This window comes from Mauremys mutica, chromosome 12 (genome assembly GCF_020497125.1).
Source record: "Mauremys mutica isolate MM-2020 ecotype Southern chromosome 12, ASM2049712v1, whole genome shotgun sequence".
NCBI classification, from domain to species: Eukaryota; Metazoa; Chordata; order Testudines; family Geoemydidae; genus Mauremys; species Mauremys mutica.
Genome location: NC_059083.1, coordinates 9,775,235 through 9,801,050, shown reverse-complemented (window position 1 = coordinate 9,801,050; position 25,816 = coordinate 9,775,235). Strand labels below are relative to the sequence as shown.

Genomic DNA, 25,816 nt, shown 5'->3' with positions numbered 1-25,816 from the left:
CAGAGCGAACAGTGAGCAGCTGGAGGAACGAGCAAGGTGCCTTCTTGTCCCCCACCTGGGAGGTGTACTCACGTGAAAGCACCTCTGAACTCTGAGTCTCCACTGACCAAGGACAACACCAGTGAGTGGAGTGCGGCGGAGGGAAAAGTGACAGGACTGGCTACAAACGAAATAAAAGGTAAAAACGCAGGCTAATACCTAACAAGCTAAGTGAACTTAAAAGCAAAAGGTTTTGTCTCACCATATGCTACAGCAGTCTGTTCCAGCTGACAAGCCTTCCAGCTACGACCACTCCTCCCCCAGTTCAATTATTCTTTTTTTTTTTGTCTTTTGAGCATTGTTGCTGCTGTGAGCAGAGATGGGAGGAGAGACAGATGATGGGGAGGCCACTGTTTCTTGTTCTTATACCTCTCTCCTCTCTTTGAAGATTGCCCCCAACTGGGGTGCAGGCAACAAGCAGTTTCTCTTGTGGAAGTGAGGTCTGAACTGTCCCTGTGATGAAAGAGAAATTTCTTATTCACACCTTCCCCCGCTGCTGGAGAATAACAGCTTAAGCAGTGATAACTGGAGCCAGTGTGTCTTTGTCTCTGAACAACTGGCTTGTGGGTGTTACCCAGAATTACAGCGTATTTCAGTAACAAACAGTAGTATCTCATCACTTCACATATAGTGTGGCTACATATATTTCAACAGGATAATGATGTTCAGCAGATTATGACTTTTCAAATGCTATCTCACAAGGTGAATACTTTGTACAAAATGTATCATAGTCTTGTAAAAGTGATGAACATAATAGTATAAACTGTCACAGTTTTCTGTGAATGCCAGCTGCCTCACTGCCACTTTAGGCACCTGTAAGTCCCGTTGTGACTCCTCCCACTCAAGATGCTGGTTATGCAGCCTCATTCCAGTGTGTCCGTCTCTTCCCCCACCCTAAATATTCCACCTTTTTTTTTAATGGAAGGGGCCCCTGAAATTGCTGTGCCCCAGGCCCCCTGAATCCTCTGGGCGGCCCTGGATTGGGATACCCTCCACCACCCCTTTCTCTGTCCCTGAGAAGTCAGCTGTGTGACTGCTCCCCTCCAGGAGGTCAGATACACAGTTCCTTCTCAAAACTTGGGTCACAGGCTGAGTGCCTGGGTGTACAGATTGTGACTCAGCCATTCTGTCCTGGGCATCCTCTCCTAAGTGACCAGTGAGGAGACATTCCTGCACCCTCACTATTCCTTCCTCGGTTTCCCCCTTGGGCCCCCTCCTCAGACACATTCCTCTGTACTCCCTAGGAAGGATTCTGTCTCAACTTTTTCTTTTCTTTTCTTTTCTTTTCTTTTTTTGTCACTTAAAGCGAAGATTTTGTTAATGAAAACTATACTTAAGCAAAATGTTCAAAGTGACCTTATAGCCTAGCTATTAAATGTGTCAGGATTTTGTATGCACAGTCTTGTCTGAGGTTTAAGTTGTGTAAACTGACTTTTGAAAAGTGGCCCCATATTTTTTAGTTTTGCTTGAAATAAGGACTGCAGGATTAGACACTCTAAAGTATAGCATCATTCGTGGCAATTGTCTCTGGGCTGAAATGTTTAATATACAGCAACATTACACAACACTTTAGATAAAGATGTGAAGAACAATATGGTAACTGCAGGGCTGGAATTAGATTATTTTTTTTCCTCAGCTGCCAATCATACCAATATCCATGCAGTAATACGACTACTTAAATGGGCATTGTATACTGAGAACTTATTGTACAGAGATTTAGACTCTATAGGCATTTCTTAACTGACCACATAGTCTCAAGATAGGCTTGATGTGATTAAACATCTTGGTGTCCCTCTAAATCTATTCTCTCATCCAGTAACTTCCAGTTAAGTGGGCATTAAACCCATTTATTTAAATCTAGCTCTGCAAAACTTTCTGCGGTTTACTTCTTTTCAACAAAAGGAAATGCAGGGTGTCAACAATACAACTGTACACTTCAATGTGCAGCACCGCAAGCTCCTCAGCTCAGTTGCCTTTTTATAAAGACATATTAACACTGGTCAGTTCAGTAGAATAGACTTGTTTATTTACTACTAGCAAAAGCCTGTGTGGCCATGCTTACCTGTGTTACCACTTGTTAACCACTAACATTGCACATTTATTTGCTGCCTGCCTCTGCTAAGCAACCAGAGCACTTGCTGCTAGCTGTTCTGCAGTGTCTCAAAATATTTCCAAAGAACTAAAGGTTTTGTTTAAAAATGCACAGTTGCTTCCAGCTCTATGCTGTTGTGGTGCTGTTCATTTTAAAGCTTTGGTTTTCAAACTGTAAGCTGTGCTCTCCTGGGTTACAAGGCAAGTGTGAGGACCTGACTGGTTAACAGTGCTGAACCTCCTACTTCTTGCTGCTGCTGCCAGGCTGGAAGAAGGAGGAGGAAGGAGGAATAAATACAGTACCTTTTTTTAAGAGAGGGGGGAGAAGCAATCCAGGAAACTAAAGGCCCATTAGTTTGATCTCAATTATATGCAAGGTGTTAGAACAAATTTTGGGAGAGTAATTAAAGACAGAGGTAAATGGCAACTGGGATAAAATACAACATGGTTTTACAATAGATGTGCCAGGCAGTCAAACCAACCTGATCTGTCTTTGAGAAGATAACCACTCTTCTAAACAAAGAAAAAGCAGGAGATCTAATCTGCCTGGAGTTCAGTAAAGCATTTGATACAAATCCACATGGGAAATCATTAGTTAAATTGGAGAAGCTGGGGATTAATATGAAAATCAAAAGGAGGGTACAGAACTGGATAAAGGGGAGACTACCCTGGGTCAGACTGAAGGGTGAATTGTCAGGCTGGAGGGAGGTTACTAGTGGAGTTCCTCAAGGATCAGTCTTGGTACCAATTTTATTTAACATTTTCATTAATGACCGTGGCACACAGAGTGGGAGTGTGCTAATAAAATTTGCGAATGACACAAAGCTGGGCGGTATTGCCAATATGGAGGAGGAATGGAATATCATAATGAGTTGGGTGACCTTGAAAATGGGAGTAATAGAAATAGGATGAAATTTAATAGTGCAAGGACACTTACAGGCTAGCAACAAGAATAAGCAGGGGATTTATCAGCTGGAAGTGACAGAGGAGGAGAAAAACCTGGGAGCGTTGGCAGATCGCAGGATGACTGAGCTGCCAATGTGATGCAGCTGTGAAATAGGCCACTTCAATCCTAGGATGTCAGGCAAGGCATTTCCAGTAGAGATAGGGAACTTGAAGTGGTGTTATCATTGTTCGAGCCACGGATGAAACTTTATCTGGAGTACTGGGTGCAGTTCTGGTCTCCCATGTTTCAAACTGGAAGAGGTGCCGAGAAGGGCTGCTAGGATGATCAGAGGAATGGAGAAACTCCTACAAGAAGAGACTTGAGGATATCGGCTTGGTTAGCCTAACAAAATGAAGGCTGAGGGGAGGTATAATTGCTCTCTGTAAATATGTCAGAGGGATAAACTCCAGGGAGAGAGTGGTGCTATTTAAGTGAAGGGCCAGTGGTAGTACATGAACAAATGGATATCAACTGGCTGTCAGCAAATCTAGGCTTGAAATCAGATGAAAGTTTCTAACCATCAGAGGAGGGAAGTTCTGGAACAGCCTTCTAAGGGAAGTAATGGGGGCAAAAAACCTACTTCGTTTGAAGATTGAGCTTGATAAGTTTATGGAGCGGGTGGTATGATGAGGTTGCTACGCTGGCAAATAGTCTATCCATTAGTGCAGTTAGCAAATACCTCCAATAGCTGGTGATGGGACACTAGATAGGAAGAAAGAACAAGAGTACTTGTGGCACCTTAGAGACTAGCAAATTTATTTGAGCATCAGCTTTCATGGGCTACAGCCCACTTCACCGGATGCCTGCAGTGGAAAATACAGTAGGAAGAGATATATATATACACACACACACACACACACAGAGAACATGAAACAATGGGTGTTACCATACACACTATCAGGAGAGTGATCAGTTAAGGTGAGCTTTTATCAGCAGGAGAGAAAAAGAACTGTTTGTCGTGGTAATGAAAATGGCCCATTTCCAGCAATTGACAAGAAGGTGTGAGGAACTGTAGCGGGGCAGGAAATAAGCCTGGGGAAATAGTTTTACTTTGTGTAATGGCCCATCCACGCCCAGTCTTTATTCAAGCGTAATTTAATGGTGTCCAATTTGCGAATTAATTCCAACTCAGCAGTCTCTCATTGGAGTCTGTTTTTTAAGTTTTGTTGTTGTAATATTGTGACTTTTAGGTCTGTAATCAAGTGGCCAGGGAGGTTGAAGTGTTCTCTAACTGTTTTTTTGAATGTTATAATTATTGACATCTGATTTGTGTCCATTTATCCTTTTGCATAGAGACTGTCCAGTTTGGCCAATGTACATGGCAGAGGGGCATTGCTGGCACATAATGGCATATGATATATCACATTGGTAGATGTGCAGGTGAACGAGCCCCTGATGGCGTGGCTGATGTGATTAGGTCCTATGATGGTATCTCCTGAATAGATATGTGGACAGAGTTGGCAACGGGCTTTGTTGCAAGGATAGGTTCCTGGGTTAGTGTTTTTGTTCTGTGGTGTGTGGTTGCTGGTGAGTATTTGCTTCAGGTTTGGGGGCTGTCTGTAAGCAAGGACTGGCCTGTCTCTCTGAAGATCTGTGAGAGACAGGCTAGTCCTCGAATAATATTGGAACCCGTTCCGCTAGGGCACAAGCAGCCTCTGCTGCTTCCTAGAGAAGCATTCCCATTCTAGACGTCTGCAGAGCAGAACCTTGGGTTGCCATGAATATCTTTTCCAAACACTACTTGGTGGAAGCATCCAGAGCAGATGCTTCCTTTGCAGACCTGTATTGCAAACTCTTTTTAGATAGACTCTGAGAACCCAGCTTCTTATTTTAGATCTGTGTTTGTAAGTCGACAAGAGTGGAATATACATATGGACAAGTACTTGAAGAGAGAAATTACTTACTTGGAGAGTAGTTGGAGTTTGTCAAGATGTATTGTCCATATGTGTATTCCATGACTTGTCCTCCTTCCCTCTCACTTTAGAGTCCTGTTACATACGTGGATGCTATGGTGGAGAAGGAGCTGAGTGGCAGCTGGATCCATGCTGCCCTTTATAGCTTTAATACAGGAGCAGGAGGGCAACCAGAGCACACATGTGGCCCAAACAAACAACGCTGGCCAAAACACCCCAATCTCAAGCACATCGGGTGCATGCACACCAAGAGTGGAATATACAGATAGACAACAACTCTCAAACTATAGTTACTGTACAAGTAAGTAACTTTTCTATAAAATGTTAATGATGGTTTTAAGGCTGGACTAGCTGGGGATTTGTGTGGTGGTTGAAGTATGCTGGCAGAACTGTGCAGAGTACAGCACAAGTCTACAATATTTGGATGTGAACAGCACTCATGAGAATCTGTTTCACTGGGAAATTGTGAATATTTGCACATAGGTCTCAGTCTATTTTTGTATATGTTCTCTAAGAAAATGTCAATTCCCCTGTGGTAGGATTTTGCTTCCCTTCAGTGATTATAAAGAAGATGCAGGGGAAGAGGCCCTTCACAAGTCTGAAATGCAGAGCATGTTCTGACACCTGAGATCACACAGGAAAGAAGCACAAAGTAAACCATTGCTTAGGCAGGCTCCTGTCACTGTTAAAGTTTCTGTGGTAAATAATTTCCACTACGATAGTGGAGCAGACAGAAAAAATACCATTAAAGAAAAGAAACTTCAAGCCAGAGTTTGAGGTAAAATTTGCTTACCAGGGAAGCAGGGTGAATTGCATGATATTGTTGCATTCCATTAAAGTATTTCAGTGCAAGGGTAGGTCATAAGGGTCCCAGTCTCCTAGTCCCTACAGAACATTAATAATCTCTAGCTGTATTACATTTTGAAAAAACTGTGCTAATAAAATATTATGGTTGGGAAGTCAAGCACTGCAATTAAGAAATGCTAGAATTAAGGTTGCCTGTGCAACCTTAATTTTGTCCCTTTGTGCATACATTGTGTGTAACTGTCTTTAATTACGTGATCACCTACTATATTTCCACAGGTTCCCTGCCTCATTCAGTACACAGGATACATGGTGATCTGGGAATGAATAAGGATTGTGCAGTTCAGGAGAGCCCCTGCCTCGTTTGTTGAGGAAGTAGGAATGTGTGTAGTGACAGCGAATGAAACGGGATTGCAGGTAGGTCTCATTGTTTAATGCAGTTGGTTGCAGCCCTGAAAAATTGGATTCTAACCCGGCCTCTGCCACAGAATTCCTGTGTGATGCTAAGCAAGTAACTGAAACCAAACTTTTCATAGGTGGCCACCAATTGTGTGTTCCTCATTTTTTGGGTGCCCAGTGTAAGACTCCAGAGGGGCCTGTCTTGCAGAGGCGATGAGCACTCAGTGCTCATGACTGTTACTGAAGCTGATGGGGACTGTGCTTTGAACATATAAAATGGTAGAAAAATGCTAAGTATTCTGAAAAAAAGTCATAGACGTCTTTAGTTGGGCACCCAAAATTAGTGTCCATTTTTGACAATTTCGACCTTAATCTCCCTTTGCCTCATACCCCATCTATAAAATGGGAATAATAATACCACTTTGCCTCTCAAGGGTGTTGCAAAGATCAATTCATTAATATTTCTGACGCATTCTGATACTGTGGCAAGAGAACCATAACTTCCAGGAGAAAATTAATAATATTATATTCATCATGATCATCATCGGTGATCCCTTGATTTGAGGATGAGCTCTACCATGAATTTCCATATAGGTCCTGAGATGACTCAGGAGTCCTATCCTGGAACCACAGATCCTCCCGTAGTAGGTACAGACATTTCCTGGCAGGCCAGTTGGCTGCTGGGAGAATGTTCTTAATTTTTTCTTCCCTCTCTCTCTCTTTCCAGCTTCGAGGACAAGGCGCTTCTTCTCAAAGCAGGCCATTGCCTGATGGAGGATGTGGCACCATTGGGATCGGTTGGTGGCTTGCTCCTCCCAGCTTGTGTTGTCCACATCAGTTTTCTTGAGATACGTTTTCAGTGTGTCTTTGTAGTGTTTCCTCTGACCGCCACTGGATCTCTGACCATGGGTGATCCGAGAGTAGAGGACTTGTTTTGAGAGGCGAGAGTCCGGCATCCGCACACAAAGTCCAGCCCAGCAGAGTTGGTGCATGAGGATCATTGCTTCCATGCTGATGATATTGGCTTCAGAGAGGATGCTGGCATTAGTGCAGCGATCTTCCCAATTGACGCGAAGGATCTTCCGGAGGCACTGTTGGTGGTACCTCTCCAGACTCTTGAGGTGCTGTCGATAGATCACCCAGGTTTCTCATCCATAGAGGAGTGTAGGAATAACAATCGTCTTATAGACCTGGGTCTTGGTGTCCTTGCCATAGATAACAGTCCGTGAAAACACATTGGAGCAATTTCCCAAAGGAAACACTTGCGCACTGGATCCTGTGCTGGATCTCACCGTCAATTTTTGCTTTTTGAGAGAGTTGGCTACCAAGGTAGCAAAAGTGCTCGACTGTCTCAAAGTCTGTCCCTTGATAGTGACTTGTGGTGGGTCACGTGCAAGGTCTGAAGCAGGCTGATAGAGCACTTTAGTCTTCTCAATATTGAGTAAGAGTCCTAGGTTTTGGTAAACTTGTGTAAAAAATCCAGTGTGGACTGAAGGTCATTCTCAGTGTGCAAAGCATGGCACAGTCATCAACATACTGAAGATCACTAATGGATGCCCTGAGGACTTTAGAGTTTGATCAGAGACATTGAAGATTAAAACATTGCCCATCCATTCTGTATTGAATGTCAACTCCTTTGGGGAGGCAGTCTTTAATGAGGACCAAAATGACTGCTAAATAGATGGAGAACGGGGTTGGGGCAATAACGCATCCATGCTTAACCCCAGTTTTGAAGATGAAAGGGTCCGTCTCAAGACCATTACAGAGAACTGTGGCAGTCATCTGATCATGAAGAAACCTTAGGACCTTAATAAATTTTGGAGGGCAGTCATTTTGGAGGCCAGCACCTTCAACAGAGCTTTGCGATTGACTGAGTCAAAGACCTTTGTCAAATCGATGAAAGCCATGAACAGATCCTGATTTTGCTCACGAGACTTTTTCTAGATTTGGCGGGCAACAAAGATCATGTCCGTCCCATGGGATGGTCTAAAACCGCACTGAAATTCTGCAATATTTCCTCAGCAAGGGGAAGTAATCAGTTTAAGAGGATACGGGCAAGAATTTTCCCTGCTGTAGATAACAAGGCAATGCCTCAATAATTTCCACACTCTGATTGATCTCCTTTCTTAAAGATTGTAACATTGCTGGCATTTCTCACATCTTCTGGAATCTTCTCGTTATATCAGATATGAAGAAAAAGTTTGTGGAGCTTCCTTACCAGTTGTTCATCTCCAAACTTGTAGGCTTCAGCTGGTATGTCAACTGGTCCTGCTGCCTTGTTGTTCTTGGTATGCATAATGGCTCATGTTACTTCAAGGGCAGGGAGGTCAGCAAGAGATTCTCTTTCATGTTATTGAGGTATAGATTCTATAGTGGCATCAGAGACAGTTGATTCAGGAGTAACTCAAAATGCTCCGTCCATCTGGCTTTGATGGCTTCGCTGTCCTTAAAAAAAATAAATATGTTGACCCATCTTGGGCTCGGAGTGGTGTGGGACCATGGGAGCATCGACCATAAATGGCCCTTATTGCCTGAAAAAAAGCTCCTGATGTCATGTTTATCAGCATAAAGCTCAATCTCCTTGGTCTTTTCTCGCCACCACTTATTTTTGATGTCACGGATTTTCCTTTGAGTTGCTTGTATGACTCTTTCTTCTGCTGGTGTAATATGTTGTTTGCCATGTGCGATGAGCTTTTCTTTTCTGGTCGAGCAGGCCCTGAATCTCAGCATCGTTCTCATCATTCTCACCAAACCAGTCCTGGTGATGGTGGGTGAAATAGCCAATGGACTCAGCACATGCTGAGAGAATGGCTGTCTTTAATCCCTTCCTGCTCGGTTGCTTTCTGGGATGGCGCAAGTGAAGTCCTGTCACCTATATCCCTGTGATGGGATGGAGCATGCTCAGTCCTGTGGGGCTTTAGCAGTGGAGCTCTAACAAGTCTCTACTGAAACTGTGTGAAGTGCAATTTGTTAAAGGCTCATAACTTGACCAAATTTGGGTGGCTTTTCATTGGAACTGCTAAAGCCATTCCCTGATACCAGGGTGATTTCTCCCACCCTGCAATGTCAAATTGAAGTGCCTGCTCCAAAGCCTGGAGGTGTAGAGCAGTGGTTCTTAACCTGGGGTGCATGCACCCCTTGGGGGTACGAGATGCCCTTTCTGGGGGTGCGAGACATGCCAGATTCTTTTAGAAGGTAAATCATCGAAAACACAAATTAAGCACAGGCACATAAGTACAACTACTTTGTTTCATCAAACCTATGTATTTATTAACATTATACATTTTTAATGATTACTATAATATACAAACAAAAAATATATCTAGGTTTAAAGAACTGATGTTTTGCTGAAACTTTCAAAAAAAATTCTTCCTGAGGCAGACACACGGCAGGAAATTTCAGCATGAACAGTAAAATCTGGCAAAGTTATAAGCAACTGAAAACAGAGTCTTATACTTAACGTTGCTTCACACTTTCCATTATAGATGTCACTAGCTGTGTCACCTATAATACAGCACTTTTTATCCATGCATCTCAAAGCATGTGGTCAGTTAGCCAGATTTTCAAAGACCCCAAAATATCTCTGAAAATCTGGTCCAGTATCATTATCCTCATTTTAGGACTGGGGAAACTGAGGCATGGGGAGATTAATGTGACTTGCCAAGGTCACCCAGCAGGCTAGTAGTAGAACCAGGAACAGAACAGACCTCAGATCTCCTGAGTGCAAGTCTAGTAGCAGAGCCAGTGGACAACACTGTATCCCACTGAGGAAGAGATGCTTTTGGTCACTATAAGAATGGATCAGCAGTTTCTAAACTTTCTCTTCCTCTTAATCAGTTTACTGGCAGGAAACCCACCAGAATTTGTCTGTGTGTGTGTGAACACACACATATATATAATAGGTAAAGTAGAAAAATTCTGTGTGAATTTAAAAGTGGTTCAATTTCCATCTCTTCCATGCGCCCCCTTCTTGGCTCCTGCCATTAAAAATCACCATGTAGCTGAACTCCTCACAAGAGGGGAGGTTCTGCTACTCCCCTCTTGGCAGTTCCTCAAAACCTGGCAGTTCCTCAAAAACTTGGCAGTTCCCCAAACCTGGACAGCTCAGCAAATCTGCATGAGAACAGTTGCAGCCACCCAGGGGTGACAGTAACTTACAGGACTTACTGGTACTGCTGGAGTCCTGAGGGGGGCGTGGCCTCAACCAGAAGAGGCGGGGCCTCTCAAGATTTAAAGGTCCTGGGGCACCGGCTGTGGCTGGGAGACCCAGGGCCTTCAAATCAACCAGGGGCTCCCAGCTGCAGAGGTGGCTGGGAGCCACCGGGGCTCCGGGGCAAATTAAAGGGCTGCGGGCAGGATTCAAAGGGCTCTGGGCTCCCCGCTGCGGCAGGGAGCTCCAAGCCCTTTAAATCGCCGCCGCAGAAGCTGGTGCGATCCAGCACGGTGTACTGGCTCTTGCTAGTACGCCGTACCGAACCGTACCGGCTTACTTTCACCTCTGCAGCCACCAGTCACCAAGTACTGCTAAGAGGCATAAGTACTTCCTTTTTTAAATGCCTGAGAGCTCTTCCGCTGCTTTCCCTCAAGATTGTTGATGTAACCTTAGCTTGTGACTTCTTTCAACCTGAACATCTAGGGATGTTTAATGTTTTGAATTGCACTCAGCAGCTTTACCTATAAATTAAGACCGATTTTGTGGGGCAGTTATTTCCTTGTTGTACATAAGATGCTGGGCTTGCTGTACTGTTGAGACTTGAAACTTTATAGTTGTATTGTCAGCCTGCTAGTTAACGAATTGAGAGTGGCAGTGAGTGTTGTAGGAGATGCAGGGTACTAGCATATGACCAGTGCCCTCCAACTCTATTTCCCACTTGACATGACACTGTGCAAATGCAAACCGAACAGTTTTACTGTGGGCACAAATTCTATTGAGCCAGTCTCAGTGCTGCCAATTTCCATGATTTTGTCATGCATCTCATGATAATTGTTTTCCTTAAAGCCCCAGCTCCTGGAGTCAAGTGGAGATGTGATGATTTCAGCCTTCATCCTAAAGAAAAAGTAAGTTTCTAGCTCTCATGGCTGTGGAGAAAGCTTCAAAATGTGACCCCAGTGCACCCTAAGGGCTCAAAAAGCCAAAGGCAAATAAAGAACATCAACTCTATTATTTTTACGTAATCTCGTGATTTTAAAGCCAATCTAATGATTTCTGGTGAGCCTGACTCATGAGTTTTGAACATTTGGGGCTGGCAGTACTGCAGTCTATTGAACTGATTCTGGCATTATCAATCCTCAGACATGGAGCCCTATCCTGTGCAGTGCTGAGTGCCCTGGCCTCCCATTGGCTACAGTGGGAGCTGAGGTTGCACCACAACTCCTGCGTTCAGGTCCTGATCCAGCAGAGCCCCCTTTCCCTGGGGAAGGCAGTTCTGCCACCACATGCAAAAGAGTCTTTCGCTCACACAAGAGCTGAGTGCCCAACAACAGAGAGAGAACTAGAGTGAAGGGCGTACATGGAAGATGGCTGCCCCACTGACAGGCGAGGGGAAACGCCAATTGACTATTTCCCTCTTTTATGCTTTAACAAGACTTTCTTGCCATGTGACTTTTCAGAGCTGCCATGCTAAATGCATCAGGGCTCAGCTTACTTGTACTACTGAAAAATAATTGTGCTTCTGAAATCCTAAATACCCTACTGCAGAACAGCTCTCCTGTCCTGAGTGTTTTCAAGCACAACTCAGCCTGCTTGCTAGCACATAGGCATTAATTGATTAGCCTGGGTGCATGGACTTCTCAAATGACCAAGGGGAAAGGAAGTACAAAAGCTTCAGAGAGATGACAGACACTTCCTGAGTTTGGATACATTAGCTCATATATAATGAGGCTACTCTTAGACTCCGTCCTCTTCTGTACGTGCTCTCCCTCCTCTGCGCTTATCATGGCAGGTGAAATAGTTTATGCTGATTTAAACATTTTGGGAGCCTCTTCCAACCCATTGCATCCACCTCGGCACCTCAGTAAGTCTTTAATTTCTTAGTTTTGTACTAGTATGAGCTCTCTTTTTTATTACAAAAATGCAGTCCTAATGTACTACTTTATTATTTGAATTGTAGCACAGATAGCTCAGAAAGAAGGTCTTTAGAACCAAGGAGCAGCTCTATATGTTATGTTCACAGAGTGGGACTTCTGAGAATGTGAAATCCCCTACAATTGTCAGAACTGGATATGGAATTTCTTTAAAGCATTATTATAGTGTGAATTATGTCAGTATTAAAACAGCCACAACACTGCAAGAGTAGCCACTATCAGCCTATATATATATATATGTATACACACAATTACAAGTGCAATACAATACATGATTGTATGCCAACTTACATACATATTTGGAGGATTGAAGTAAGCTAGAGAATCTACAATTTACTATAGTGGGATAAGTCAGAGGGGTAAGGAGCAGGGCATTGGTCAAGTCTTGGGAAGAGTGAACAGAGCAGAAGGAACCTGGGAGGCTCCAGGAACAGGGAGGATTTCATTGTCTCATTAGAGAGGATTAGAAGAAAAGAGGTGAGGAGATATTTAGGTAACTGTGTCATGGAGCCTGTGTCACTAATAGATGCAGAGTGAAGAAAAGGATTTACTAGCCTCTGGTTAAAGACCAAATGTTTATTTGAGGAGGTTAGGAATTGGGGCTGGAGAAAAAGGGAAATTTGGCTACCAGAGAAAATTACAGGCAACCAAGGGATTTTACACAGGATTCTGAAATGGGAACATGTTCCCACCTTCCCTTCTATCTCTGAGTGCAGAAGAGGAGTAGACATGTCTCCTACCAAATGAATTTTCAAAAGTTGTAACTTAAAGGAGACTCTCACGGAGGAACATAGTAGCAAGGATGGGAGGAGAGAGGGAAAATGAATATCAGAATAATGAAGAAATGAGGAACCGAGCTAAATGTTAACTTAAGGCAGGGGGTTCTCAAGCTTTCCATACTGTAACTCCATGTTACTACAAGTTTTAGGGCACCCATCCATGTATCCAAAAAGAAAGGGTGTGTGGTCACGGCCCCCTGAAACCTGTTTATGCCCCAGTGAGGCTAAGAATCCTTGACTTCAAAGGATGTAAAATGTAAGCGTAAAAATTATGGAGCAATTTTTAAAGGATTTGCCAGACAATTAGTATTATTTGAAATTTTAAAATCTTGATGCTCTTTTAGAACTGATAAAATAGTGTAGATGTTAAATATCTCTTTTCACGGTAGTACAGTGGAGTGATAACCCAATAAGACTGTGGCAATTAGCCTTTTAACAGGAGTAGTTTTAGTTTTAAGAAATGATTTCAAAGTGGCAGTGAACAAAATACAAATTAAAATTGATATTTGAGTTTTACCTGTTGGTTTGGCAAATGTAGGTCCATTACTTAACAGGAAAAGACAGCAAATAAAGGATGACACACAGAAAGTTGTGGTGTTTAATGCCTTCTTTTGCTTCTGTCTTCACTAAAAAGATTAATTTGGAGTACATGCTTAAGACAATATTAACAATAAAAGGGAAAGTGTCTTGGGCCAGAATATGGAAGGAACAGGTTAAAGAATGTTTAGATAAGATAGATGCGTTCAAGTCAGCAGGGCCTGATTAAATTCACAAGACAGTATTTAAGGAAATAGCCGAAGCAATATCAGAACCATTAACTGTCTTTGAGAACTCATGAAGGATGGGAAAGGTCCCAGAGGACTGGAGAAAGCAAAACACAGTACTCTTCTTCAAAAAAAGGAAAAAGGAAGACCCAGGAAATTACAGACCAGTCAATCTAACTTCAATACCTGGAAAGATAGTGGAACAAATTATCAAACAATCAGTTTGTTCAGATCTAGAGAATAATAAGGTGGTAAGTAGTAGCCAACACAGATACGTCACGCACAAATGATACAAAACCAATCTAACTTCCTTCTTTGACAAGGTAACTGGCCTAGTGGATGGAGGGAAGCAGTAGACATGATATATCTGGATTTTAGTAAGGCTTTTGACACAGTCCTCCATGACAGTCGCATAAGCAAACAAGGAAAATGTGGCCTAGATGAATTTACTATAAGATGAGTGTACAACTGGTTCAAAGACCATACTCAGAGCGTAGTTAACAATGCTTCACTGTCAAACTGAGAGATCGTATCAAGTGGAGTTCCACAGGTGGCTTTCCTGTGTCCAATACTATTCAATATTTTCATTAATGACTTAGATGACGGAGTGGAGACTACACTAGTAAAATTTGTGAATGACAGTTTCCAGCTAGGAGTGGTGCCAGCATTTTAAAGGCCAGGATTAGAATTCAAAACAACCTTGGTAAATGGAGAATTGGTCTGAAATCAACAATATGAATTTCAATAAAGACACGTGCAAAGTACTACACGTAGGAAGGAAAAATCAAATGCATACCTCCAAAATGGCAAATAGCTGGCTGGGCACTAGTACTGCAGAAAAGGATTTGGCGGTTATAGTGGATCACACACTGAACATGAGTTCATTAGCAAAAAAAGGCTAATGTCATTCTGGTTTGTAGTAACAGGAGTGGCGTATGTACAGACTTGTCTACTTGGAAACTTTACAGGCCCCTGTAACTAGGGTGTGACTCTACAGAACACCAGCTTGCCACACACTGTCAGGTCTGGATTCAGTTTGTCTGTTCTGAAAGTTCTGGTGTGTGGTGCTTCCAAACACCTGTCAGGGATGGGCTAGGACCTGATATACCTAATCCTGCCTCAGCACAGCTGATAGACTAGATGGTTTGTTGAGGTCCCTTCCATCCTTACATTTCCGTGATAAACACAGATTAATACCACCTCCAATTATCAAAAAAATAAAATTAAGGGGGTGTATTACCTTCTTTCAGAGCTCTTTTGCAACAAATCTGACTTTCTGAACTTTTTGTTTTGTTTTTGCCTTGCATATTCTTTTCCATATTGCAATTGAATTAATACAATAACAATTATAAATATCTACTTCTGAGCTTAATGTTTTCTTCAAATAGTTGGTGTTAAAGATAAAATGAGAACCCTGGAGTCTGATACTGATAATGCAATGCTTTTTGGCACACAAGTTCAGAAGACACTCTGTTACCAGTATAGGAGTTGTTCCCACAGAGGATTTTAGGAGTTATGATGACACAGTGTTTCAGACATAGCGTTACTGTGGCAGAGGGCTTTCAGCAAAGGATTCACAGGACATGCCTCTTACATGAAGAAACTGGCACATTCAACAGTCACACAATCCTCACTTGAGTAATGTTTTTCTACCATAATATTGGAGAGGTACCTACACCTTAATGCAGGGCCGCCTTTGCCTTACCTGTCCTGACAGGCTTTCTATGTTGGGTCACAAGGGGAGCTGATGGGTTTGGATACAGATACAATCCAATTTCTTCCCTTACAGAAGGGCGGGGGAGGTCTCCAAGGGCATGCCGACAATAGCACTGGGCTGTGGGAGGGCATCCTGAAACAGCTGTATGGTGTGTGACGCAGTAGGAAATTGTGAATATTGCTGAGGAAGAAGGGGGCTATTTGGTGATCAGGGTAGGAGGCATCTCTTCCCCTGTCATTGCTCCACATGTACGAAGCTCAGGCTGGCTGCTTTATTTTTAAACTGCATTTAAAAATTCAGCCACTTGACAAAGTATAATTAGACGTTAACGTGGACATAAAGACAATGAGACATAGACACCGTTATATGGTTAAATGTGGAGGCTGTGACTTTATTTAAAACTATTACCTAATTAGGGTAACTACCCAAACTACCCAGAAAGGTTGTCCTAGTGTGGATCTCAGTTGGCACGAATGGCCGTGGTGTACCACAGACTAGAGGGTAAATGTGACAGTCATGCCCCCTCTCCACCCTCACCCTGACTGTAAGCCAGAGTCCTACCCCTTCCTCCATGCTAGAGACAGGAGAGACAAGATGAGGGGAGCCACAAGCTGCATGAGACACAGGGTATGTCTGCGGTTCGAGCTGGGGGTGAGATACCCAGCTTGAGGAGACAAACCCTGTGCTAGTTCTGATCGAGCTAGTGTGCTAAAACTAGAGGGTATTTTAAAAAATAGTGTGTCCAGCTCATGCAGTAGGACGGGCACATCATCCCGAGTACATCAGTACAAACCCAGCCGAGACTACAGGCACCTTCTCGGAGTGGCTAACACCTCCCCTGCCAGCCACGCTGCTGCAGCTACCTTCTATTTTTAGGGCACTCGCTCAGTCAGAGTTAGCAGAGATAGATCTCCTCGAGCTGGGAATTGCTCCCCCAGCTCAAAGCACAGGCAAAACCCCTCACCAGGCATTACTGTGCTCAGGACCATGGCCCAGGCAGCCATTGGGTTATGGGAACATCAGAACAATCCCTTTCTAATCTACAACCACATGGGAACCTGTCAAAGTTGGAACAATTATAATCTAAACCCAGACCAGCTCGATGCTGAATGGAAAGTGGGAAAAACCCACACAGCAGTTTGCCAGTTCTGCCATATGGCAAATATCCCTTCCAGCCTCCAAACTGGTGATCAGCTGAACCCCCCGCATCACCAGCAATCCACCAGCTATATTAAAGGTGCAACAGGGATCACACAATAGTTACCCCACATCGGTAACTCGAAGCGCAGTCAGGTAGGTGTTTAGACACTGGTTTTCTAGCAACAAAGGACAGGTCTGTGTTCTACGCAACATGCATCTGGCAGGACTTAGCTAACCTGAGTCCTTTACCACTCCTGGAGCTGGATGCTGAATTTCTTTAATGCCCTGTGGGGCACTTTACTTCAGTGTAAATACAAACTGTCTCAGACAATGTCATAGTCAGTGACAGGCTCTACATACAAATACAAGGGCCAGGCTGTTATATTTTGATGACCCTCTTTTCTTTCAAATTCCTCAAGCCCTATCTCTGCTGTGATACTTACAAAAAAATCAGGCAACCGATGATGCCTAAGTTGAGTGATAGTTTGGGGTAAACGATTTAACTTTACCAAAGGAGGAAACAAATTTTGCATTACTTTATTTATTTGTTTCTTTATTTAGATTTAAAATAACAAAGATTCCTACCCAAGGCTCCAGGTATCCTAACATAATTATACAATTAAATTCACCATCAAATTGTGCACACAGCTAATCTCTGTAATGTCTGATCTTATTACTGTTACCCTCAGGCTCTCTTCCATTGTGTCCTGTACTCAGTGAGAGCGTCCCTGGCATGAGAAGATTATGTCATGTCCCTGGCATGAGAAGATTATGATACAGTCTCTTAGGGCAGGTCTATGCTTAAAACGCTGCAGTGGTGCAACTGCCGCAAAGCCACTGTAGCGCTTCAGTGCAGATGCTGCCTATGCTGACGGGAGGGCTCCTCCCATCAGTGTACGTGCTCCACCTCCTCGAGAGGCAGTAGCTATGTCAGTGGCAGAAAGCCCTGCTAGCAGCACAGCACTGGCTATATCGGGGGTTAGGTTGGTGTAACTGCATCACTTGGGGTGTGGATTATTCACACCACTGAGCGACATAGTTATACCGACCCAATTTCCTAATGTAAGTCTGGCCTTAGTAAGAGTTCAGGTGACTGCTCCAGACTGGAACCTTTGGGTGCTACCACAATAAAATAGATCATATATTTCATAAACCTGTTCGGAGGATGCAAATGAGCTATTGCAGTTTCGATATATACTATAGTAGGGCAAGTCAAATGGTGAGGGCCAGTAAATGTGGTGAGTCGTGAGAGGAATGACAGGGCAGAAGGGATCTGGCAGGACTTCACTGTTCTATTAGGAGAGGTGTGGGAGTCTCACAGTCCAAGAAGAAATGATGGGATTTGAAAATCATTGGGGAGACAATTCAGTGCAGAGGGTTGTGAAGTCCGTGCCACTCGATGGGCGAAGTGTAGAGAGGGACGGGCCTACTAGTGTCTGTGCAGACAAGAATAAAGTCCCGTATCTGAGGAATACAGGAAATGGGGCTGGAGAAAAGGAGGAAATGCGGGAAGCCTGGTCCAGGGGGAATGATGAAGGCACAAAGGGATATCTTCTCCTGGGCTCTGAACTGGACAGGATGCCAGGGGCATTTCCAAGGCTAGGGATGAGGTGTTCACATTTCCTGAGGGCAGAGAGACGCTATAAGACTCAGTATTTGTGGATCAGTCAAAGTTTGGGAAGTTGTGACTTAGAACAGACAGGAGGGAACCCGTGGTAAGTATGAGAGGAGATTGGGGGTGAGCAGTGAATATGCATCAGTATTTCTAAAATAACGAGGAAACAAGAAATCATGAATTATATTTTAACAAAGGATGGACACTTTTTTTTGGTAAAGAAGTCCCTTGAAAATGGCTGGTTGTATTTGAAATGTAATTATACAAGTTATTTTACAAAACTGATATCTTTAGAGTGTAACTTCTATAGCAGTGGTCTCCAAACTTTTTTGATCATGCACCCCTATCAGTAAAAAAATGTTGAGCACACCCCCCCTGCCGAGCCGAAGGAAAAAAAAAAAAGCCACTCGGACTCCCACCCGAACTGCCGAAGCAAAAAAAAAAAAAGCGCTCCTCCTGCCACGCACCCCAAATGATCCTCTTGTGCACCCCTTGAGGTGTGCGCACTGCACTTTGGAGACCACTGTTCTATAGGTATAATGATATTGCTGAGATAGGGGAAGAAATTTTGGATGATTATGTTGTCAGCCTCTATTTTTATTCTATTCAAATTGCAATTGCTAAATAAATATTAATATCCCAACTATGATGTCACATAGGGCATATGGAACACGTTAACGTTGTACTGTAATTGGCCAAGCTGGCAAGGCCTTACACTCAGCTGGGTGGCATTTCTCTGACTGTCTCTTTGTAACACGATAACTGTAGAGTGTCACTGTCACGCTGCCTGGTAAGGGACACAGCTCAGCCCAGCCTGCCAAACTACAGGGCAACCACCCCAGCCTGGTGGTACAGTCTATATTTAGATTTAACCAATCCAGTGACAAGTGTGTGCTTCCAAATTACTATACTGGTGATCATGAAGCCACAGACAGTCTCTTTAGGCTCTCCAGCCCCTGTTTACCACCCAGGCAAACTAGACTTTATAATAAAAGATTATTAAAACAACAAAAACACATATATTGGGGTTTCCAATCCCAAAGGATCAGTCACTTACCCCAGGTAACAGGATGCTCAAGATGTTACCAAAATCCAGTGCTGGTAGCCAGTCCTTAGTAAACTAACTAATGATTTATTAATAAAAAAAGAAAAGAAGAGAGTTGGTAAAAGTTAAAGCAGATAAGATACACTACTGTTGCATTAGAATATGAGTCCAGTTGTTGGCAGAGGTATAACATCAGCTAACCCTGTGTCAGTCTCTTAGAGGCCTTTCATGAATCTTTCAGGGCATCCCCCTGGGGATCTCAGTCCAATAGCTGAAGCTCCCCCTGTGCCAGAGCTCAGCAGATCAGAGATAGCAGGACCATGCCCAAGGTCCAGTATTTATCGCTCTCGGGCAGGCGGACAGGACTTTTCACAGAAACGGTCCCAGCAGGGGGTTTCCTCTGATGAAGAATAGGCAACGCAGACAGTTTGTGAACCACCACTGTTAAACCAACGCCCCTTGCTTTGAAGTTAACTCCAGTCATGAGGGGAGAATGGGGGACCTGGAGTGGGGAGAAGGGAGGAATGAGGGGAACACAGAACTGCTGACATGGGGGGAAATGGGGGACCCTGGTGTGGAAGGGGGGCAGCATGGGGGAAAGAAAAGAGGACACTGTTATGGGGGATGGGGAATGGAGGGCACAGATCATAGAATCATAGAATTCAAGATCAGAAGGGACCAATATGATCATCTAGTCTGACCTCCTGCAAGATGCAGGCCACATAAGCCGATCCCCCCACTCCTTAGCAAGTGACCCCTGCCCCATGCTTCGGAGGAAGGCGAAAAACCTCCAGGGCCACAGCCAATCTACCCTGGAGGAAAATTCCTTCCCGACCCCAAATATGGCGGTCAGCTGAACCCCGAGCATGCGGGCAAGACTCTCCAGCCATACCCTCTGGAAAAAGGTTAAGAATATCATATCATTGACCCATTGTACTATTTACCAGTGTGGCACTTAATTAACCTATTGACTAAGCCCGGTATCCTATCATACCATCAGATCTCCTGGCAGGGGGAGATTGAGGGAGTTGCAGGGAATCTCTGCAGTACAGGGAGGTGAAGGGGGCACCCAGGGAGCTTTTGGGGGGAATGGAGGGATGGAAGGAGCCCCTGGCATGTGCAATGAGCTCAGCCAACAGATAGTACAAAGTGTGCGAGCCTCTGGTTATATTAAACTGTTCTAGATCACTAGGCAAATGTGTAACTAGTTGGTATTGATCCAGTGACTCTGACTGCCTTGATATTGTTGCTGTTTAGCCCAGCGTTAGGAGACTTTGGGTCTAGCAGGTCAGTTTCCCATTGGAGGTGAAATTAGTGATCCGGTCTCAAGCTGGAGCTTGTTTATATACAAATCTCCTGGCTGTCCTTGAACAGAGGTGTAACAGACTGAACATGGGTAACTCCTTTCTGCAGAAAGGGGGGAAGGACTTAGAGGTCTGCAAGGCTGGGTGGGCTCAGCGAGCTGCTCTGGGCGTTGTGACCTGCTGCACAGGAGCTCAGCGCCACTCAGGCTTGGCCCACCAACCTCGGCCATGATGACGGGGGGTGACCAGGCAGTGGCGCTACGAGCCTGTGCACTGGGTCACAATGCCACTCACACAAGTTTGGCCCAGCTGCCCCCCGCCCCCCGTCAGGGAAGCCAGGCCAAACCTGAGCAGCGCTGTGACCCCCGGAAGTCACAACACCCAGAGTGGGGAGCCGAGCCCAGCCAGCCCCAGGACAGAAGCCACGGACGCTGCTGCTCTGGTAGGTATGGTTTGCTGTTTAGTACTTGGTACACAAATGTGTATATTATGTGTTGTGGGTAAGCTATGGAGTAAGGCAGGTGCTTATTGAACTAATGCTATTTACTGGGTCATGACAGGCCATTGAGATTTACAAATGTGTCCTGACCCCAGAAAGGTTAAGAACCACTGTCCTGAGGGGGCTGACACACAGACTCGCCATATAACATGGTCAAATACCCAGCATTGTAAGAGGGATAGAACTGTGTTGTTAAATAATTGACAGTGGGATTTGTTAGTATTTTGCTCTGTTTCGGCACAGGGCTGCCCTCAAAGTGACATGCCCTTAACTGACAAGTTTAAAACTATTCCTGGTATTATGTGAGGAGGAACACAAATGCCCATTGGAGGGTGCTGCACAGGCTCCACAGGACAGCAGGTGGCCATTATTATTTCATGCATTAACCTGCAGAGGATATTTCACTAAACCCCGACTCTTCCAGATCACACTCAGAGTCCCCACTGGCATCGACTCGCTGCAGGGCTTGGAGCAGCTGGGATCCTCATCCTGCTGGGAGCTGTGATAGCCATGGGCGTTCGGGGTAAGCAGTTCAAAATTAATTTGTGCAAAATGCAGCACCCTGAAATGTCCTCTCCCCCCATATTTCTGATTGCAAACTTCTTGTGAATAATGTCCTGGACACTTCGTTATCACCACAAAGAGAACAATATCACAAGGTTGAGCCCCCTGTGATCCAGCTCTCACAACGTCACTGTTCAGTGTGCACAGGGAAAAGTGGAAGACACCTTATAATGTGTAATAAATGCAATTTTCTCTTTCTCTGTCGTGTTCTCTCTCTCTGGCCCAGTTCTGAATTTGATAGCAACAGTAGGTAATGATTTGTTGTTGCACACACCCTCATTCCCAGTTTGCTGAGCCCTACGGAGTAGTCGCTATTCATGCTTATGCTGTTCTGAAGTTTTTCAGACCAAAGGATCTCTGAATTCACTGGAGAACAAGGGTACCCGGGAGACACTCATCCATCAATCCAACTGCAGCACTGGCCTAAAAGATTTCCATTTCCACTTGAAACAATTTGTGTGTGAATCATCTCACAGCAACTCAACAGGTAACCTGAGCTCCTTCTCAGCTTCCTGTATTGCAGTGACATCTAGTGGTCAGTTAGGGTAACTCTAAGTGGAGGGGACAAACCACTTCAATAAGTGCAATAAATATCCTATTGCTTTACAAACTACATATAGGGTAGCTGCTATCTGGTAGTGAGTCCTGTTTACTTTCCCCAATGCTTCTGTTGTAAAAAAGTCTTGTGTTATCTTTGGAGAAGCTCTCACACTTCCATTGTTTGCAACATGCCTTTGAACTATGGGGTGAGGGGAGCCCTCAGGCTGGAGAAACGTGTTTTCTTTGGCCCATGAAATTTCATCCAGGTTTTGCTGAGATGTGAACTTTGGAAGAGTCACCACTTCCCACCTTGCTTGTGATGCTCAGGAAAACTGACAAATAACAGCATGAAAAGTCAAAAGTGCTGAGCTCACCCTGCCACTGCAGCACACCCTGCACTGGGAGCTACCACAGCAGATGGAGATGGAGGTGAGGAGAGGGTGAGAGCTGGGCCAGGCTCCCCCTCCTCATCCAGCACATGGGCCCAGGAACTTCCATCCATAGAAACACCACATGGGGCAGAAGCTCCTCCTGGGGAGGGAGAGGGAGCTGGCTCTGCTCCCATTGGCCACACAGGCCCATTCCCTGCCTCCTCCCCTGAGGATAACAGACTTTCCCTGTTACCAGCTAGCACTGAGCGGTAGCAGTGTGGTGTGAAGATCCAGGGTCCAAACCCTGCTGCTGATTCAGGATGGGGAAGTTGTTCCAGTTGCATGTAATAGAATTGTTTTATATGTTTTTAAAAAACTAGGACACTAAACACAATACTGCATTAAGAGAACAGACAGTTACAAAGCCAAGCTCTTGAAAATTAGGAAATGCCAGATTTACAATTACCCACACAACCTTAATTCCGCCCCCATTTGTGTTTGCGGTATGATATGCTCTTTATTGCATGACTACCTTCTATTTTTCCTCAGGGCTGCTGCCTCATTCAGTGCACAGGCTTGTTTGGTTCCCATGTACATTATGGCTCCCCAAGCATCCAGTGCACAGGATGAACCCACACTCAGGCTGAATTACAGTTGCACGGGCAACCATGAATGTGGCATTTCCAATTCTGACTTTGCAACCTAAATAAAGTTCTTTTAACTCTTGTATATGTAGTATCATCTACCCCACCTGGCATGCAGCCATCTCTATGGGGAAATGTAATGGCTGTTATGCAGTGCACAGGAACACTACAGTAGCTGAGGGGAGGAGGTGAAGGAGGATTCCAGTTGAGCCTGACCTGCATTAGCCGGTGCTATTTCAGGACTGAGGACTCACAGCTTCACCAATACCCCTCCCCGCCCCGGCTTGTAGCACCTGCTGCTTAAATATTAGACCCATCCTCAAACAAAGCCAAGTCATAGCTCTACTGGAAATGTCGAGCCTGAAGGCCTGTGCATGAGCGTGATGCAGTTCAGAACCTTCAGCTCCATTAAGCATTTCCATTTTCCCCCCAGAGGGAGCAGGGTGCAAGCTCTGCCCCCCAAACTGGCTGCTGCGCAGGGACAAGTGCTACTGGGTGTCTAAGGAAAAAAATCCCTGGGACAAGAGCCGTGATGACTGTTCAAGGAGGAGCTCTCGGCTGCTGGTGATCCGGGACCAGGATGAGATGGTAAATAAAACTTGTCGTGGGGATATGAGCATCACTAGTAACAATTAATACACAAAACCAATGTGGTGTGTGTCTGTCAAGGTTGCTCTATATCAGGGGTGGCCAAACTTACTGACCCTCTGAGCCGCACACAACAATCTTCGGAGGTTCTAGAGCCAGGTGCTCCTGCCAGGACTCAGGCTTCAGCCCTGCAGGGGTGGGAGGGTCTCAGGGCTTCAGCCCCGCAGGGGGCACAGGCCCCCCCTAGATTTTTCCCAGGGTTTGCTGGTGCCACTTGGTCACATGGTGCCACCGGGCCCTTTCCCTGTACTGGGAGCTGCGGCTGTGGGCAGAGGCAGCAGCAAACAGCTGGGAGCTGCCTCTCCCCATGGAGCTAAAGCAGGGGCTCCTCACCGCAGCTCCCAGTGGTTTGGTGTTGCCCCTCCCCATGGAGCTAACACCTGGGAGCTGCAGGGTGGAGGCGCTGGGGTGCCTGTGGGGGTTTGACTCAAGCTGTTGGGAGAGGGAACCTTTCAACTGTGCCCCCCCCCACTCTCAGCAGGCACCAGTCACCTGTAGCAGAAGCCCCTAGATCCACCACCCTGCTGCAGGGCAGAAGCCCCGAGCTCCCCCCCAGTCTGGTAGGCAGAGAATGGAGGGTACATGGGGGGCTCCGCAAGCCACAATTTAACTGTAAAAAGTTGCATGTGGCTCACAAGCCACGGTTTGGCCACCCCTGCTCTACACAGACCCACACACTAAAAAGGAAGGAAATGAAAAGTTCAGGCCAGCAACAGCACATAACCTGTGCCCAGCCCCCCAGCGGTGACACCTCACCAACAGCATGACCCCCCAACCCCACACAGACTGTACCAAGGCCTTAATTCTGCCCCCGTCAGGACAGAAACTAAACAACTGGCCCATGGTCACAGAAGGAGTCTGGGGAATTGAACCCAGTTCCCAGAGTCTCTACTAGCACCTTAACCACTTTAACCCTCCTTCCCCATCACTTCATTCTTCCATGTCATTTACAGATTTTCATTCAAAATACTTCCAAAGATGCAAACCAGCTCTGGCTTGGACTCACTGTTACATCCCCCGCAAAGAAATGGACTTGGGTGGACGGCTCCCTGTTCAATCCAACACTGTGAGTGTTTTTATCCTCCGAGTCCATGTACGATGTGCTGCAGCAGGAGGCACAGGGCAGCTGCTTTCCAGCACTGGTGAGAGCAGAGGCTACATGTGGGCACAAGGGTTGTTAAGTGCTAGGCAGAGTCCTCTGCACAGGGAGAGGAATCCTGAGCCTCATTCAATGGCTTCCACAGCAGTTGGGCTAATCCTGAGGGCTGGTTTTTTTGTAATATGGAAAAGTGTCTTCAGAAATAGACCAAGGCCAATCAACTGCTACGACAGGATCATGGGCTAGGGAGTGTTTTATCAACTTGGGCTCTATAGGAACTTTTCAGTGGTTAAGGAAGACATTCAAGAAGTGTCGTTTTTAGCTGCTTTGCCTCATTCTCTTGTTCAAAAATTCCAAAGTGATTATTTATTTATTTTGCTTTCCAGGTTCAATGTACAGGATCCTGCTGAAGGGAACAGCTGTGGGATGATAAAACCAGATGAAATTTATTTTGAAACCTGCACTATTGTATCTAAGTGGATTTGTGAAAAATACGCTCTCCAGATATAGACAATGACATTAATTATCTGTATTTTCTCTGTGTGAACGAGAAATCGTCTTTAGTTTCAATCTGTCCCATGAATGATGAATATTGAAGGGGAGCTTCAAAGGGAAAAAGTGGGCTTGTGCCCTTGCCCCTCCCCCCTGCTTTTATAACGCGGATAAAGACGGCACAAAAGGCTTTTCTTGCATTTGAAATTCAGGCTCTGTCTGGGCTGGAAGATTATGGTCAAGGGAGAACTAGTGAAATGACATCACAAGTAGAGCTGGGGGAAAATTTCCACTGAATAGTTTATTTGTCAAAAAATGC

At 44.9% G+C, this 25,816-nt stretch overlaps 2 protein-coding genes across 2 annotated transcripts in view; one reads left to right on the top strand and one right to left on the bottom strand.

Moving 5' to 3' along the window:
- The window catches only part of LOC123345648 (protein S100-A16-like), a 643,389-nt gene that overhangs the window by 468,031 nt on the left and 149,542 nt on the right, over nt 1–25,816 (bottom strand). The window lies entirely within an intron of this gene.
- On the top strand, nt 12,128–25,515 carry LOC123345638 (killer cell lectin-like receptor subfamily B member 1B allele A). Its single transcript, XM_044982630.1, has 6 exons — nt 12,128–12,206; nt 21,564–21,662; nt 22,041–22,190; nt 23,692–23,846; nt 24,860–24,972; nt 25,392–25,515. Exons 1-6 carry the CDS (start codon nt 12,128–12,130, stop codon nt 25,513–25,515), a joined length of 720 nt encoding a protein of 239 aa, XP_044838565.1.